The sequence below is a fragment of the Mycteria americana genome, chromosome 2, assembly GCF_035582795.1.
Source record: "Mycteria americana isolate JAX WOST 10 ecotype Jacksonville Zoo and Gardens chromosome 2, USCA_MyAme_1.0, whole genome shotgun sequence".
NCBI lineage: Eukaryota > Metazoa > Chordata > Aves > Ciconiiformes > Ciconiidae > Mycteria > Mycteria americana.
Window position 1 is genome coordinate 92,348,687 of NC_134366.1, and position 17,401 is coordinate 92,366,087.

The 17,401-nt window shown below is 42.5% G+C and overlaps 2 protein-coding genes across 6 annotated transcripts in view; both read left to right on the forward strand.

Annotated features, from left to right (window-relative positions):
• The window catches only part of RETREG1 (reticulophagy regulator 1), a 71,975-nt gene extending 64,737 nt beyond the window's left edge, over positions 1 to 7,238 (forward strand). For 4 of the 5 annotated variants that reach the window (XM_075494004.1, XM_075494005.1, XM_075494009.1 and 1 more), the window contains one exon: positions 2,980 to 7,238. In XM_075494004.1, coding sequence (XP_075350119.1) covers positions 2,980 to 3,491 — 512 coding nt within the window. In that variant the 3' untranslated portion in view covers positions 3,492 to 7,238. Of the gene's footprint in view, positions 1 to 1,928; positions 2,170 to 2,979 lie in introns of all 5 variants that reach the window. The other variant, XM_075494006.1, reaches the window with a different exon arrangement.
• A 506-nt stretch (positions 7,239 to 7,744) lies between these two features.
• ZNF622 (zinc finger protein 622) lies at positions 7,745 to 17,195 on the forward strand. The gene is made up of 7 exons (XM_075493998.1): positions 7,745 to 7,807; positions 10,132 to 10,740; positions 12,625 to 12,879; positions 13,589 to 13,751; positions 14,560 to 14,669; positions 15,567 to 15,710; positions 16,312 to 17,195. Exons 2-7 carry the CDS (start codon positions 10,134 to 10,136, stop codon positions 16,437 to 16,439), a joined length of 1,407 nt encoding a protein of 468 aa, XP_075350113.1. The 5' UTR covers positions 7,745 to 7,807; positions 10,132 to 10,133; the 3' UTR covers positions 16,440 to 17,195.
• Positions 17,196 to 17,401: the final 206 nt, after the last annotated feature.

Here is a 17,401-nt window from a genome sequence, read left to right on the forward strand (position 1 = left end):
TGATGAATTTCAGTCATGTAAGTTACCTGAAAATGATTAGAGAATTTGAGGACAAAAGTTTTTTGGGTTGTTTTTTTTTCCCCCTACAATGAATTCAAAATTAATTCCAGTGTTTTATATAATTTTGGATGCCGCTTGTGTAAGAGCTGCCCTCATCTTAAAAATAGTGAAGTACATCAGTAAGTGTCTAAATAAATAAGTAGTGGTGGGTAAAACCAACACATGCAATAAGTGCCAGATTTAGCTCTCTCTTATGCCAAACCTTTTAAGCAAGTAAACCTTTCAAGTTAGTACCAATGCTTTTGTGGAGCTATACAAATAAAAGCTGAGGAAGAAAAAGTGAATACTTTGAATTGCTAAACAGCCAATTAAAAGAAGTATTATTAGGTTTTGGTTACTAGAATGCTGATGAAGACAGCCAGCAATAAGCCTAAATGAGATGTGAAGACTAAGACTAGGAAAAGATTCTCAAGCATTTGTCTTGATCTTGACCAAATCTTTAAGTTCTTACTTTTTACAGACCAAGCTTTCAGTTAGCACTTTGCCTGAATGAAGATTAAGGACAACAGTAGTTTGGTGTAATCTTACCTGTGGATTTGTTGCTCTGCTCATCTTGAATTTCTCCTCTTCTAGGAAAAGTTCGCTGTAAATGACAAGTAGGGTGATATTACTTAATGACATTATACAGGCCAAATTAATAATTTAAATTATTTTGTTAATATTTCAAGTTGTAAATAGACAGCATTGTACGATCACAGAATTGTAAGCTGGAATGAGCCATTGTCATTCATCTCATCTAACCTATTCAAAGCAGGTTCAACTTGATCAAGTTGCTCAGGGCTGTGACCAGTTGAGTTTTGAGCATCTCCAATGGTAGGGATTAAGCAACCTCCCTGGACAGCCGTTTTCAATAGCTGATCACCCTCATGATGAAAAAGTTTTTTCTCATAGGAGTCAAAATTTCCCATGTTCCAGCTTGGGTCGATTTACTGTCATCGTTCTACTGTGCACCTTTAAGAAGAGTCAGGCCCCATCTTCTCCATACCTTCCCATTAGGTCGTTAAAGACAACTATGTGATCCCTCCTTTGCCAGCCTGAACAAAGCTGGCAAAGGCTGAACAAGGCTGAACAAAGCCCATTCTCTCAGCATCTCCTCGTATGTTGTGTTCTCCAGCCCCCTAATAATCATGCTGACCCTCCAGGGGACTCATTCCAGTCTTTCATTGTCTGTCTTGTACTGGAGGGGTCAAAACTGGACAAAGTACTCCAAATGTGCGCTTTCAGGTGCTGAATAGAGGGGGAAAAAACAGAGGGGGAAAATACCTTCCATTGACTTTCTGATTTCCTTTTTGCTAGTACAGCTCAGTATGTGGTTGGCCTTCCTTGCTGCAAGGGCATACCACTGACTTGCTGTCCACAGGTCTTTTTCTTGAAAGCTGCTTTCTGCCTTGTTGCCCCCAACCTGTACTGCTGCACAGGTTATTCCATTCCAGGTGCAGGACTTCACATTTGCTTTTGTTGAATTTCATGATGTTCCTTTTCAGCCTGTTCATTTCTCCAGCCTGTTGAGGTCCCTCTGAGGGCGACCCGCCCTCCAGAATCTCAAATACACCTGCCCAACAGCAGTTCCTTTCTGCCCGTGAGCTTGTTGAGAGTAAACTCCATCCTGTCATCCAAATCCTTAATAAAATATTGAACAGTGTTGGCTTCAGTACCTTTGAGACACCACTGATAACTGGCCTCCAGTTGGACCTTGTGTCACTGATCACAGCCCTTTCAGCCTGGCAGTCTGGCCAATTTTCCACCCACCTTACAGTTCACTTACCCAGTTTGCTCACCAATTTGGCTGTAAGGATAATGTGGGAAACTACATTAAAGGCCTTGTTAAGTGAAAAATAAACAACATCCACTCTTCTCCCCCCACGGAGCATTTCAGCAAATGGGACATACACACAAGTGCAAGACCAGATGGGATGCATCCGAGGACTGGCTCATCTCCTCTCAAAGCTCTGTGCATTTGAGCCACCACTCTGCATACAGCACAACCCTTCCACCTCACCTTCCCAGCCTGTTTTTCCTAAAGAAAATGGAGAAAATGACGTACCAGACATTTTTAGGATTCATTTCCTTAGCCCTTATGAATGCTCCTATTGCTTGTTTTCATAGACAGTAAGTTCAAACTGATTATTTTTTACCTTCTCATTCAAATACTGGATGAAAATATTCCCTTATGCTCATTTAGGGTGGTCTCTTCCACAGGCCAGGTACTGTGGTCAGTACATTTTACACATTTATAGTAACAAATATCATGCCATTAACGTAGTCATTAAAATCTAATCTTTTCTTTGTTTACATTCTGCTTTTTATCCTCTTGAAAATGTGAAACTATCCTAGTCATCTGTAGTTTGCTTTTTCTGTTTCCTATTTAATACAAGCATTGGCCAAGAAAGGAAAAAGTTATAAATTAAGTCTTTACATTGGTTTTATATCTTTATTTAAACATGTAAACATTCTTTTTTTATTCTACAAGTGTTTTAAAAGCTTGTAATACACTCATACACACTTACATATTTGTAATTTATATATATTGTGAAGAAAAATGTTTAAAGACCTGCTATGACATTATAAATTTTAGGACTTTATGTGGCTGGTGTATTTAGAACTGATGGTCCTGAAGATTTGCATGGCTTGTTTCATACACAGCTAGATACCATTTTAAAAAGATATTATCCTCAAATAACTTTCTGAGTTAGGTTGATACCAGGTGACTTGTGGTAGTAGGTTTACAACCTTGAAACCATTTTATTTTACATGTAACACAAAGCTCCTCTGCATTAAGACTACAGAAGACTACTAGACTATGGATTAGTAAATGTATTTAAAGGAAAACTTACTAATTGCATTTTTACATTTGGCTGCTTTTTTTGGCAAGCCTTTCGTGTTTGCTAACACTGTTTCCTTCTGTTTATCCTGTAATAGATTTTGACCGACCTAGTGATCATGAAGAAGCTTTCGCTAGAGATCTTTCAGAATTTCCTTCTTTAGAAAATGGTGCTGGAACAAATGATGACGATGACTCAAGCATCGGTATGCCCATCCAGCAAAAACAAAAAAAAGAACAAACATATTTCAAGGTGGATCATGCTTCCAGACAGAGTAAAGAGAGACCATCCACTGCAGGGCTCTCCTTGCCTTTGACCAGTGACCAAACCTTTAATTTAATGAGTGGAATTGCTGGGGATGTCATCGCAGCTGCGGTGTCTGCTGCCATCAAAGACCAGTTGCAGTCCGCACAGCAAGCTCCCTCACATGCAGTGCCCAGTTTGAGCGAGGAGACAGACACAGAGGAAGCTGATGATTTTGAACTGCTTGACCAGTCTGAGCTTGAGCAGATTGAGAAAGAATTGGGACTTTCGCAAGGCCAAGAAGCAGAATCCCAAGAAAAGAAAAAATCTTCAGGCTTCCTTTCAAATCTGCTTGGAAGTCATTAACCTGGAAATTGCAGCTGGTAACATAGAAGAAATTAAACATAAAACACACAAAAAAAATTAAATGCAAAAAAAAAAGGAAAATTCTGAGCTGTAAGCTTTAACTATCCCTTTAGATGTGTTGTAATAATTTCCCTTACGCAGAGTGAATTAACTGGATAATATCAGCTGATACTGGTAGTTTAATGTTTCTGGTAGTTATACCTCAATGTAATAGCATGGAAATGAATTATCTATCCACTGTTTGGTTGCAGATGAGTGTTGGAGGTCAGTTGTTCAAAAGAGTTGGGGGAGAGGGTTGTTTTATCTTTTTGCCAACCATGTATTTTGGGGTCCTGAGCCAAATTTTTAACATCGGCAGTTTGTTTACTCTTGGTTGCCGACCTTGTAATACACACACTTAATGATTCATGCAGCGAGGGTAAGTTATCAGAGGACTGCAATGAGATTAACTAAATCTCACCTCCTTCAATCATACCGAAAAGTATGAATCCCTGCAGTCAGCATTATGTCTAGTGCACCTACTATATATGAAACACATTAACCAGCACAACTCTAGTTTAAATATGTGTGCAACACTATCAAAGAACTTGATTTCATACTTCAGACCTTTGAATTATTTTGGATATGGTGATGCATTTCCAAGTTTTTTGCTGTTTTAGGCTTGTAGAGTTGTAAAGTGGCATGCTATTTGACTGACCGCCTGCTGTGTTCCTTGATAGAGTCTGGTCCTTGGCAGTATTGCCCATGTAAAGTCAGCCAACACATTTTTATATTTAAGAGTTAATATCATGTAAACCGAACAACCTTTTTGGGAGCAGGTGAGAGTAGTTATTGTTTGGAATAGAGGTTAGAGTTAAAAAAGAAAAAAATAAAAGGGTTTTTTTAGGTGCCACTTCCTTAATTCAAGATTCTGTGGGGTTTGGTTTTTTTTTTCCCAGGACAGCTGCCATCACTTGCAACAAAAGTTGTGTTGCAAGCTGAATCTTTTAAGATACTTAAAAGTATTTGGTGAGGTCATTTGCTATAGAAGACACTCAGAATCTTCTTGGCATGTAATTTAAAACAAACAAAAAAGAACTTGTTTAAATTATTTGCCAGTTTAAACTCCACACATGCTCAGTGAGTGGCATGGGATCTTAAGCAGGTAACTTATTTAACTTTTTCTAGGGCTTTTCTGTTCACCTGTGACAAAATCGAATTGTAATACCAAGCAATAGTAATCAAAGAAATAGGAAGAAGTAAAGCTAGTTTTTTTAATGTGATGTAAACCGTTAGCAAAGTTGAGGGACCATGTCAGCTGCTACTACTACTCAAGTGATTTTCCATTTGCTGGCATTTGAAGAGGTGAATACTGTCATCTAGGACCCTCAAAAAGTACAGCAACAGATTATGAAAATAATCTTCCACTAACATATATGTGTAGGTAAACCTGTGTTTAAAGGTAACTCCATTTTAATTTGTTTTTCTTTCTGAGGTGGAAAAATAGGCAGATGGCCAAAAAGAGTGTAGCGAAAGGAAAGATGCTGAGAATTTTTGACACTAGCTTTATCGTTGCTTGTGCTTTTGTGTCAGTAATGCATATTGACTGTGTTTGCTGTCCTTTACCAGTAAAAAAGTGAGCCTGTGCCTTCATTATCAAATCCATTACAAAGTAATGCTGGATATAGATCCCACATGATGCAGCTTTTGAAATTATAACATCTTAACATTAAAAGCGAGTTTCTGGAAATGATTAAAAACCCATAGCCACATCACTTCCACAGCATTGGTTGTTAAGTTTCCTTTTTAGCTTCCCCCAGCCTGTCCTTCCCATTAGAAAAAATAAAAGAAGCTTTTGCTGGGAAATCAGTCAGTTTAAAGGCCATTTAAATTTCTCAGATGAGTTAAAAGCCTCGTTTCCTTACTGCATGTTTAGGACAATCTATACAGTTAGAAGAGTACAACTTCCAAGTTGCTGTTGAAACTTTGAGGACATCCAGACAACTGTGTGCTTCCTTGTACAGAAGTACTAGTGCCAGGAGGGGAAACGGGCTACGGGATGGGGAGAGGCGGGAGGGAGCCATCCTTCACAGGCTTTTCTGGAGCAGACTGATGGGACGGACTAGCTGGCTGTCAATGGTGGCATTATAACAGCGTGCACTTTATTGTTGTTTTATGAAGAATGCTTGTGGTCGTAAAAGTATGTAATGCAGGGGCACTCTTCTAGAATCATAGATTAGATCAAGAAGGAAAAGCAGTTGGAGGAGTTTCTCGGACCTTTTGTAAATGATCCATTTTCTGGTTTCAAGATAGAAAAATAGACTGATTTTTCTCCAGTACAAGTCTCAATTTATTTTATTTTTTTCCAGAAAGAAAAACAAAGCAAAACTTGAACAAGCAAATCATTAAAGTTTAGGGACATAATTGCTTATTTGAGTGTCTTTAGAATTTTATTTTTCTGTTCTCGTGGTAGTCGATTACATTCAAGCCCCTAAATGCTGTGCAACAGGAAGGAGGTAATTCTGTAACATTTAATATTGCTCCTCAGGTAGTGGAAAGATGCTTAGTTTTCTGCAGGAAATTACCTCTTGCCTCCCAGACAACCGCATGTTAAGAAACACTTTGCTTGGACACAATACATTCCACTGCCAGCGGTTTGACAGCGGAACACAAAGAAAACGTTTCTCTCCTTTGTGAGATCCCTTCCACACTGCCTTCAGTTGGAAATCCCTCGAGAAACCTTCATTTTTCTGTATTCTAGCAGCAGCCACAAAATAGCAGTTACTTAAAAATTCCCATCACAATGGTCCACAGCGGCTTTCCTACCGAGCACTGACTGTCACCTTACCATCTTCCGAAACTGAATACAGGGGCAGGAAGAAAGGCAAGCAAGTACGAGGTAGCATGGAGCTTTGAAACGTGCATTTGTTCCATGGAAAGCCTGCTTGCGTGCAATTTCCAGTCAAAAGGCAGTACAGTCAGCATAGAGGGCATAGATAGCGTGTGGACGTGTGAGCAAGTGCCCATGGGGTAACACAGGGTATGATCTTGCTGTGGGATCAGTTCTGCCTGCATTATCTGGTGTGCTCTTACCGGGTAGTAAATTGAGGATGCCGTCTATTTTTGCAGTAGCGTGGTTAAAGCACTCACCCTCCCTCACCTTGCAGTGGCTTCTTCACGCATCCCTGCTGGAAGAAAACGACGTGCGTTAGGACAGGATCTGTGGGATGCAGTTCAGCTCTTTGTACTCGGGAAATTTCCCCTTGCGTTAGTCCTTTGAGTGACAGATGGAGCGACTGCCATTTGATCAGTGGCCTTAGGTGTGTCAAAGCCAGCGTAAGAGCACCTGTTTTCAGCACACAGGGCTTTTCCCCGAGTATGTACTACACTTCTACTTACCATTCTTCAGTTGGTTTGTGCAAAAAAACCGATTCTTTGCAGAGGAGGGGAAATAATTGTAAACCGAAGTAACAGGATCTGAAGAAATACTCGTTTTACTTGTTTTTTGTTCGTTTTGCACTTTTTCCAGACTGTTTAAGCCTTCTGAACAAATTCCCTGTAGTCTCCATGTCTGTTCTCAGCACACGAGCAGCGTAACAGTCTGTGAACACCACCTATCCGGGTAACCAGAAACTGGAAAATTACAAAATGTCTTTATTTAAAATACTTTGCAGCACTTTACCTAGCCTGATTACTATTTTGTAAACATGGAATTATTATATTGATTGTTTGTAAAACCATTTAATAAATGTGTTAGTTTTTATCTTTCATCATCTCTGTGTGGTTGTTCCCAAAATAGCGAAAAAACCCCCACAACACCAAAACCAACCCCCTTCAGTGGAGTTTCTGCCGCTCCCTCGTTTATTCCCGTTCTTAGCCCCACGCGGCCTCGCACCCAGTCAGGTTGATCTTGGCTCTCGGCCACAGACCTGACAACGCTAAGCTACTCCCCAGGCGCAGAGCCGGCACCGCCCGGGCCGAAGGAGGGCGGTTTCCCGCTGGACAGAGCCCCCCGCCAGCACCGCGCTCCCGCTCCCGCCTGGCGGCTACGGCCCAGCCCGCGGCGGGGGCTCTCCCAGCGCGCAGGCGCGGGGGGGGGAGGCCCCGCCTCCCTCAGGCCGCCTCGCGGGCGGGGCGGGGCGGGGCGGGGCGCGCTGAGGGGCCTCCGCGGCGGCAGGGGGCGGCAGCAGCGGCGGGGCGGGGCGGGCCCTCATTGCCGGAAGGGGCGGTCCCGCCCTTCCTGCCTGGTGCTGCGCGGCGTCTTCCTGCTCGCGCTTCCCGCTCTGCGGGCACCGGCGCGGAGGGACCCTCACCCTCACCTCACCCACGGGTGGCAGGTGCGTGTCCCGCGGGGCCGGGCAGCGGGGAGGGGAGGCTCCCGCGCGGCGCGGAGGGCGGTGGTTGGGTTGGGTTGGGTTGGGTTGGGCTGGGCTGGGCTGGGGCGGCGCGGCGCGGCGCGGCCCGGCCCGGCCCGGCCCGGCCTGGCCTTGCTCCGCTGGTGAGGCCTTGCTCCGCCGGCGCGGCCTTGCTCCGCCGGCGCGGCCTTGCTCCGTGGCGCGGCCTTGCTCCGCTGGCCCCGAGCCGCGGCGGGTGGCTTGGCCTGGGGGTGTCGGTTGCTCTCCCTTAGGGCGGAGCCGCCTTGTGAGTCCTGTCAGAGTCATGTCTGGCGGCGGCCTGGAGGCTGGCGGCTTCCGCCTGCGCCCCTTCTTGTGTTCTGCTTTATTTTCTCTTATTTCCTGGATTTAAGTTGTGCTGTCACTGCTGGTGTCCGTGTAATAACCACCTGCCTGTCATTCAGGCCTTTCTGTGTGGGTCAGTCTTATGGACACCGGCTTAACTTAAATTCAGACAAAAGTAGCTAAAATCAGGCGTAATAAAGCTCCTGTGGGGAGAATGAGATTTGTCTCGAAAGACGTGGCTGTGCCTTGGGCTGAAGGCTTGTGAGTGCCTCAAGTTTTGTTTTCCTGAGCCCCACGCAGGGGAAAATTCAGTGCTTTGGCTTTGTGGATTAAAATGGTGTGGGAAAGCTCACGTGGGTGATAACTGTAAGTTATCACTAAGTGCTGGCATAACTACACGGTGCTTTTTCTGCTTTATGCAGCTTGAATTGTAGACGTTACTTCTTCACTTAATAGTCAAAGACTTACGGTTCTAGATCCTCTCAGTTACATACCTCTTCTTCTGATCTGTTTTATGTTGGTTTTTTTTTAATCCCCCAGGGTCATCTAGCATGTAGCTACTGTCTACCTGTAATAGACCAGATTAAACTGTTCTGGCCCAGAGGTTTCTGCAAGGAGTTTGTGATTAACAGCAACTGTGATTCTTTGCCAGTTGGTTTATGGCAGTAAAATACCTGCTTGGGCTAGGATAGGGATAGGGAGCTCTGCAGGCAGGGGGGAAATGCTTCAGAGAGCAGTCAGATCCCTCAGTGGGCATAGAATACATTTTCCTCTGAAACAAAAAGCATCTGTTACACTGAGTGGATGTTTACAGTATTTCAAATAAAATAGCATGTCCTTTATTTTCTGTTAATGTATTTTCTTTCACTGTAGGAGTACAGACAGAGCAAGCAGTAAATTAGGAGTCCAGTTCTTCCAGGGAACTAGCGTTTCAGAAAGTACCTTCCAGCCCCCTGAGTATTTGTGTTTTTCACTGCTGGTCCTCTCTATTGGTAGCTTCTAGGAGGGGCTGCTATTCCTCTATCTGCTTTCAGACCCCTTCCTCTTGACATATTGTTTCTTTTTTCCCAGATTAAACCATAGCTTTTATAAGTGGTTTAAAAGATGGGGGTGGCTTTAGTGACCTCCAGTTAGAACATGCTTTTTTTTCTTTGCTTTTGGGGTAGTCAAGAGATTCCATCAACTTTGTTTAAAAAAGTTAAGTTTCACTGAGCACTGAAAAGGAAGAACATGTGTGTCCTTTGGAAACGACAGCATTAGTTACAGGTCGCACATTTGTCCTGTGGCAGCCCCAGTAATGCAGCTCAGCCGGGTGGTGGGAAGTGGAGGAAGACCAGAGGTAGCAGCAGTTTCAAGTGCTAGATCGAGGCACGACTGACTGCATCTCCAGATTAACAGTACTGCGTGGTGAAGCGGTGTCGATAGTACATGCACTGCTCCAAAATAGCCAAGAGGTTTTTATTTTAAAATGCGGTCACTTTTTTCTGTTTGATAAGGCTGTGGAAAACTGCAAATAGGTGTGAAAGCAGATTTTTACCTTTTTATCCTTATTTTGGAGCAATTGTTAGTCTCCTCAAAAACCTATAGTTGGCAGAACATGAGCTTGATAAGAACCTCTAGTTTCTGATCTTCATTAGCAAGTGCAGAGCTTTTGAAGCACTCCTTACAGGGCTGGGAACCCTCTTGTTCTGTGTCCAAGCCATGACAAGCACAGCGGGTGCTGGGCTGAGAGCTGGGATGCTCTGGTGCTGCTGTGGTATGAGTAATCTCTGATAACTGTATCAGCGTCTTGTATTTGTTTTGCAGCTTCTAGTACGTAACAGGCTGTTTGCTGATGTTGGTGTTTAATTAATTTAATTCTGTACGAGAACTGTATCTCTTACACTGCCTTACATGGGTGCTGTCAGGATGTTGTGTTTGGGGTTTTTTGTGGCTGTTATTTATCTTTATTACTATGATTTCCCCCCCCCACCACTTTCTAGTAATGGCAACCTACACTTGTATCACTTGCCGTGTGGCTTTCAAGGATGCTGACATTCAGCGTGCCCATTACAAAACTGACTGGCATAGATACAACCTGAAGCGTAAGGTTGCTGACATGCCTCCTGTCACTGCTGAGAATTTCCAAGAGAGAGTCCTAGCCCAGAGAGCAGTAGCAGAGGAGCAGAACAAAATCACTGCCACTTACTGCACAGTTTGCAGCAAGAGATTCTCCACCTTCAATGCCTATGAGAATCACTTGAAGTCCAAGAAGCACCTGGAGTTGGAGAAGAAAGCTGTTCAAGCTGTCAGCAAGAAGGTGAAAATATTGAATGAAAAGAACCTGGAAAAGGGACTGGCCCCAGAGAGTGTAAACAAAGATGAAATGAACACAGCTATTCAGCAAGCCATCAGACCTCAGCCGTCTTCATCTCCGAAGAAGACGCCTTTACCTCCTAGTAATGCAAGCGGCTCTCCAGTTTCTACGGGAAGCACCAGCTTATCACAGAGGAGAGAGCGATCAGAAAAACCTCCACGGCTACAGTGGTTTGAACAGCAAGCAAAGAAGCTGGCCCAACAGCAAGTAGATGAAGAAGAGGATATGGACGAAGGTAAGGCAATAAACGTAGTGACAAGAGATAGCTTGGGGTAAGCTACGTAGTAGTTGGTTTTGTGTAAAAGCCTCCTTCTATTTCTGTAGTAGTACAGCATTTTCCATCACAAAGGGTCTTCCTGTTGATTAAATTTTCAGCTTAACAAAGGAGTTGAGGTTGGCCCATGCTTGCAGTCAAGGACTCTGCGTTAGTGTCTGAACGGCCAGCTGCACACGTGTGTGAAGGTTGAATATAAACAGTTACTAATATGAGCACTATTTCCCACATAAAATTCCAGGGGAAGTTTCCTTTAAGGAAGGCTAAAATAAAAAGTTACCCTAAAACTACTTCTGAAAAATAGATGAATAAAAAGCCAATCATGATCGTGTGCTGTTGTCCCATCAATCACTTTACTGATCTGTTGAAGGGAGTTGGGAGTGGGGTTGGTTTTGTTTTTCTCTGCCCATCAAGACCAGAGGAGAAAGTTTGCTCCTTAGCCTGACACTGTGTGGCATAGCTTCTCAGCATGTTGGCATCTATATTAAAATCGGTTTAAGAGTTGCCACCCTAACTGCCTGTTCCTGCTGCTTCACCCTCACCACTTGTGTGGATACAGCTCTTTGTTGGAGGTCAGCCTGGAAAGTGGACAACTGAAAAGGTCAGAGTTTCAGAATTCCCAGAATAAGGTTATTTTTCACCTGGATGCTTTCAGTGCCGTAATTCACGGTGCAGCTCCAAATGCATCTATTGGAGCTGTTGAGTGGGATGATTAAACTGCAGCAAGGGGACAGGTATGAATGAAGTGGGACCATACTATGCCAGCTTCATTACTGAAACCATTGTGTCATGACATTATTACATCTGTTACAGCAGTTTTATGCTGGTGAAATTTCAGTTGCAATTCAGGGAATCTGTTCTACAGGAGGAGAAACATATACCTCTGAACATGCATCTTAACATCTAAAGAAGGAGCCAACTTGCACCTCTTTCGTATTAATGTGTTAGTCATAAATTGTAATGCTAAAATCTCAGTAGGTTTCTGAATGTTAATTTTCCTTTTAAGTGTTTGTCCAGGAATGTTTCCTACAAATCCTGTTAATTCAGTGTCAGGCTTTTAAAATTATTGAACTATATCCTATAGCAAAGATATCTAATTAGCAGCCTACAACACTGGGGAGCACCGTGTTCCCTGTTCTCAAACACTCTGTGCGCCTGGCAGTTGGAAGGGGACCAGTAGGAATAGTACTGGGAAATGCTCACTGCCACAGATCTGAACTTAAAAAGGATTTCTAGACCCCTCTAGCTGGTTCAGGGGTCTGTTCAGCTAGAACAGAATGCTGGTTCATCTATCCATAAATGAGTTCTGCAGTAACCTTGCAAATGTGTAAAATTGTTAGTATATCTTGGTCTATACTAACATATAATGTAACATAGTGTATTTGTGACAGCTGGCTTTGTTCTTCTCTGTTGTTAATGATGTATGTGTGAACAGGAGTGTTTTCCCTCACTGTTGAGTCACTGCTGGAAATGAGTATTTTCATGATTCTGACAGAGTTGTATTATTTTTAATGAGCCATGCATGTGTTCTTGTGCTGTGGTGAATTCAATTTAAGCCTTTGAAACAGCAATAAAGTGTTAATAGTTGAGAAAATGGAGGGGAAAAAAATACCGGATCTGCCAACTTTTTTATGAGCAGACTTGAGCTTTGCTGTGCATCTTAAAGAAATATGTTTTACTGGCAATGGTATGTTCTCGCACCTGGTAGTAACTGTGTGGCACTTAGCTGTAAGAATAGAAAATGCAATATTTTCTATGATAACTTTTTCTAACTTAACTGGGACTTGTTTTGCTTGGGAGAAGTAATCTTATAAATAAATTTTTTTTTTAAACTTCCTTTAAAAGACTGGGAAGATATGGATTCTGATGAAGACATAGGCTCTGAAGAAGAGGTGGAAAGTGTGGGAGAAGACGAGGAGGAGCAGGCAGAAGCTGAAAGCACTCCTGCTGTTGGGGCCATACCAGTCACGGACTGCTTGTTCTGTCCCCACCATTCAAGATCTCTCACAAAAAATGTGGCACATATGACAAAAGCTCACAGCTTCTTCATTCCAGACATAGAGTACCTTGTGGATCTCAGAGGACTAATCAAGTACCTGGGTATGCCTGTAAATGTTCTCTGATTTTTCATCAGGATAACTGTATACTGTTATTGCTTTATTTTCACTTGGATATGACTTTAAATGTTTTTGGGTTTTTTTCTGTAAAATCTGAGTGCTGTCTAGTTCAGTATTTTGATTGTGAACAGGACCACAGGCTTTCGGGGAAGAGTGAGACAAAACCCTACTGAGCAAACATGTGGTCATGTACCCTGTAGGTCTCACGTAGTTTTCTAATGTTGAGAAAGTTGTTCAGCTAACATGAAATTTAGGACAAAACTCTATTGCTAAAGTGTTCATATGAACTGTCTTATCCTACTAATGAATCGCAAGTATTTGCCTCATCAGTTTCCAATACTTGAGAGCTAAAATCTAGAAAAATGTATCTTCCTTGAAGTCTACAAATAATGATGAGAATAAAATAATTTTGGAGTATCAGATAGAAAACTGTATTGGAAGTATGAAATTTGTTGTTGAGAATACATAATGATCCATACGTTGTAATGTGAAATCTTTAAATGCACAGACTTGTCCCTGGTGGAGCCATACTGTCAAAGCATAGGAACAGCAGGGCTTTTTTGGAAATGAAGGGCTCGAGGCTCTCCCTTGGTCTCTCTGCCTGCAAGCTGGGAAGCCTGCATCACAGAAATGTTAATTATTGACTAGGGAGGCTCTGTTCATACCAATAGAAGTGTCAATGTTTTCTGCAGGAGAGAAAGTTGGCATTGGGAAAATCTGCATCTGGTGCAATGAAAAAGGGAAATCCTTCTACTCTACAGAAGCGGTACAGGCTCACATGAATGATAAAAGCCACTGCAAACTCTTCACAGATGGAGATGCTGCCCTGGAATTTGCAGACTTCTATGATTTTAGGTGAGGATGCTTTTCTTTTGAGTGGAGCACAGATGGGGACAGACAAAAGGACAGTTGAATATTACATCAGAAACTATTATTCACTCTTAAAATTTAGTCCTGTTTCTGGTTCTGATGCTTATTTTGCATAGCTGGTTCCCCACTTTTCTAGGTAAGCATAACAACATGATTGGTTCCTGTCTCCTTCTTGTGACCACTAATACCAGTCCTACGTGACAATATTTTGAATTCTGTTTTGTATGTTTGCTGTTACTGAGCTTAGATTTCAGTGCACCAGCAAAGACCATAAAAGGGCATAACTGTCTCTTCCATTACCTTTTAGGCCGATTGTGGGCTTAATACCTGCTGTGGATTTTGTTTTTTTAAAGTAGCCAGAGTTAAACAGGACTGCTGTGATTTAGAGGCCTCTTGTTGAACTTCCTGTAACTTATCCTAAGGTGTGTTCATTTTGGTCAGAAATACCTCCTATAGTGACAGGTGGATTTAGTGGAGCTTATTGGAGCGCTCTTTCAGAAGCTGTGCAGAGCTGGTGGGCTGCACAGTGGTGGCTTTTCACCATAAGTCGCTGTTAAGTGTGCAGCAGCAGAACCATGCTGAGTTATAGAACCGGGTGGAGGAAGGGTGGTCCTTGTCTTCAGCCTCTGCTCAGGGCAGGGCACTACTGGGAAGAACTCTCAAACTGAGGTAGGTGAAATGTGACAATGTTTGTGGCTTGCTGTAGCTGTGCATGGTGGTTCTTTTGTGTAATGGGTCTGGATAGCTGTGGCTGCTCACCCTGTATAAACCATGTACTGCTACTCTTCCACAGGAGCAGTTACCCTGATCACAAGGATGGAGATGTGGAGGTGCCTGGGGAGCGCCCAGCAGAGAGAGAGTTGGATTATGATGATGACACCATGGAACTGATCCTTCCTTCAGGTAGGCACAGGATTTGTGTTACAACATACTTTCTCTGCATTTCTCATAGCTGCAGCCGCTACCTGCAGCATATGTCATCATTGTGTTTTCCTTTGGCAAGGGAGAAAGTAATTTTGCATCTAAGTGTCTTTGGGGTTTTGTCCTCACCTTCCATTATTTTCACTACCAAGTAGTTCAACTTCTTCAGCATTAATCTATATGTGGACTGGGGCAGGGGGTTCCTTTGGCCATTCTACCTCTTCATTGACATGTGACTCTCATGGTATACTCCGAGAGTTTCCGTATCTTGTTTTAGTGCAACTTGGAGAGGCTATAACTTAGGTTATCTAGTGTAGGTTTTTTGCAGAGAGGCTGCTGGTAACTAATTTAGTAAACTAGTTCAGTAAAATTAATTTATTTAAACACCCTTACTCTTGCCTTGTATAGCATTTGGCACTCTTGCTTGCATTTTTTTGTTGTTGTTGTTGTTGTTTTGGTGGTGGTTGTGTGAGGGGACCTCAGCCCTTTCATTCTGAAAAGTGCTGCCAACTATGCAGTTACAGAAGATTTCCTGAATGTCAGCAAGTTACTTCCCTGGTTACTTGAAAAAAAAATTGCCTCTCTGCTTGTTCCCCTAATTAAAATTTTCTTTTCTGATAACTGCCTGTTTGTTGTCTAAGCTAAGGCCCTCTTGAACAAGAGCACTCTTTTTTTTTTTTTCTACAAGATAGAGTGCAGTACAGCAGCTCTTACAGTAATTTCATTAAGTTCCTAATAGTCCTAAAGTTTTTAAGGTTCTGGGCCTTATAAAAGCATTTCTCAGCATAGGGATTTTCCACAGTTTTCACAATATGCTTCAATACTGCATTTCAGAAGGTGTTTTGTTATGCATAATAAGATGTCCCCTCCTTTGAACAGGTGCAAGAGTGGGTCATCGCTCTTTAATGAGATACTACAAGCAACGGTTTGGTCTGTCAAGAACGGTGGCTGTTGCGAGAAATAAGAAAGCAGTGGGTCGGGTGTTGCAGCAGTACAGAGCTTTGGGCTGGACAAGTCAGACAGGTACGTGACAATGCGAGGTTTTTGCAGAGGAGGATGTTCTAGGATGTCATCGCTCTACAGTTAAATAAGTTGAGTTTTTCACATTTGTGGGATTTTATGTAGTAGTTTGTGTTCCACTCGGTGCCCTTTCATTCCTGACATCCAGGCAGAATAAGTTATAGGAAGTTGTTTGTGTCTAAACTCCATTGCAGGTTCTGTGCAAGCCCTTCAGTTCATTAGCATGTGTTTGTGATATTTGGTGACTTCCTAAGATTTGTTGGTTTCTGCCTGTCAAAACCACTACTCTTGCTGTTTAATAACATAACATAAACCATTCTTTGACAGAATACTTTTCCAGTTGGGGAGCAGTGATGTAATCTATATCCACTTTTGAATCACACATTAGAATGCAAAACAACCTTTTCCCTTAATCACAGTCATGGGTATTCACAGAGGGAACTGGCCTTTCCCAAGAGAAAAGTGAAAAGAAGTGTGCCAGTATGGGAAGGAAAACATATAGCTAACTGCTGATGTAAATGGACAGATTAGCTGGTTTGCCTATAAGTAGTAAGTAAGCTTACAGACATTTATCCCTCTTTCTCTTCCTCCTCTCTCCCTGAAGGGGCAGTCTTTGCTCAGCAGCGTGATATGCAGTACCTGCAGAGGATGAAGTCAAAGTGGATGCTCAAGACAGGAATGAGTAACAATGCTACGAAGCAAATGCATTTCCGGGTGCAAGTCAGATTCTGAGTTCCCAAGAGAGCTGCATGCAACTGGTTTTGGGAAGGGCGATTTAATGGTTTCTGGGTCAAGGATTCTGTTATTAAAATGGACTTGGTACCTATCAAATGGGATGTGTATGCTGGTGTGCCTTCCTGTCTATGAGAAGAAGAGCAGGGAGCTTGTCTCTTCCAGTGAAATTATGGTTGGCCTAACTTAAAAAATAAAATATCTTTAATGGAATATGTGGCAAAGTAGTCATGTCTATGACTAAAGATGCATGCGTAGTCTTGCCGCCCATCTCTGTGCAATCCATTTCTGTGGGGCAGTTGACATCCTCGTTTGTCTGAATATCTTCAGTTTCCAATTCTGCAAAATGGTTGAGGCAAATAGAAGATCCTAGACTAAGGGATGGACTGAATTGAAGGTTTTCACTTGTGGTGCCAGAAATAAGTTAGCTGGGTGGTTTGGACTTCTAGCTGGCACTACTGAGGTGAAAATTTGAGAGCAGAGATTCTGGGAAGGTTAAGTGGTAATTGTTTGAAGAAATGCACTGATGGAAAACATAACTCCAGGATTAACATTGTCCTCAGAAGTTGACTGTACTTGCTTAATGCACCAGCGTAGAGCTGGATTAATAATTTACAGTGCAGTTGTTTTGTGTTGAATTTAATGAATTTTCATTACCTAAAAACTGCTCAAAATTACCATAACATTTAGATGAATGTCAGTCAAAATTTCTGATGATCTGTTAAAGATTTTCTGATTAAAATTCTGAAGTTACTATTGATGACAGCTTTTGTTGTTCCCGTTGAGTACTGGTGTTTCGTATGATCTTGCTGAAGGAAAGTCACCCAAGACATGTATTGGCTAGAATGGGAGGCATGCTCTCCCACTTAGGCAGGTCAACTGTTAAGGCAGGTGTAGAGAAAACCTGCTTGTTAAAGAGCTGAGGCAGCAGCGCTAGTGTTGGTCCTGGTGTTGTGGATGTT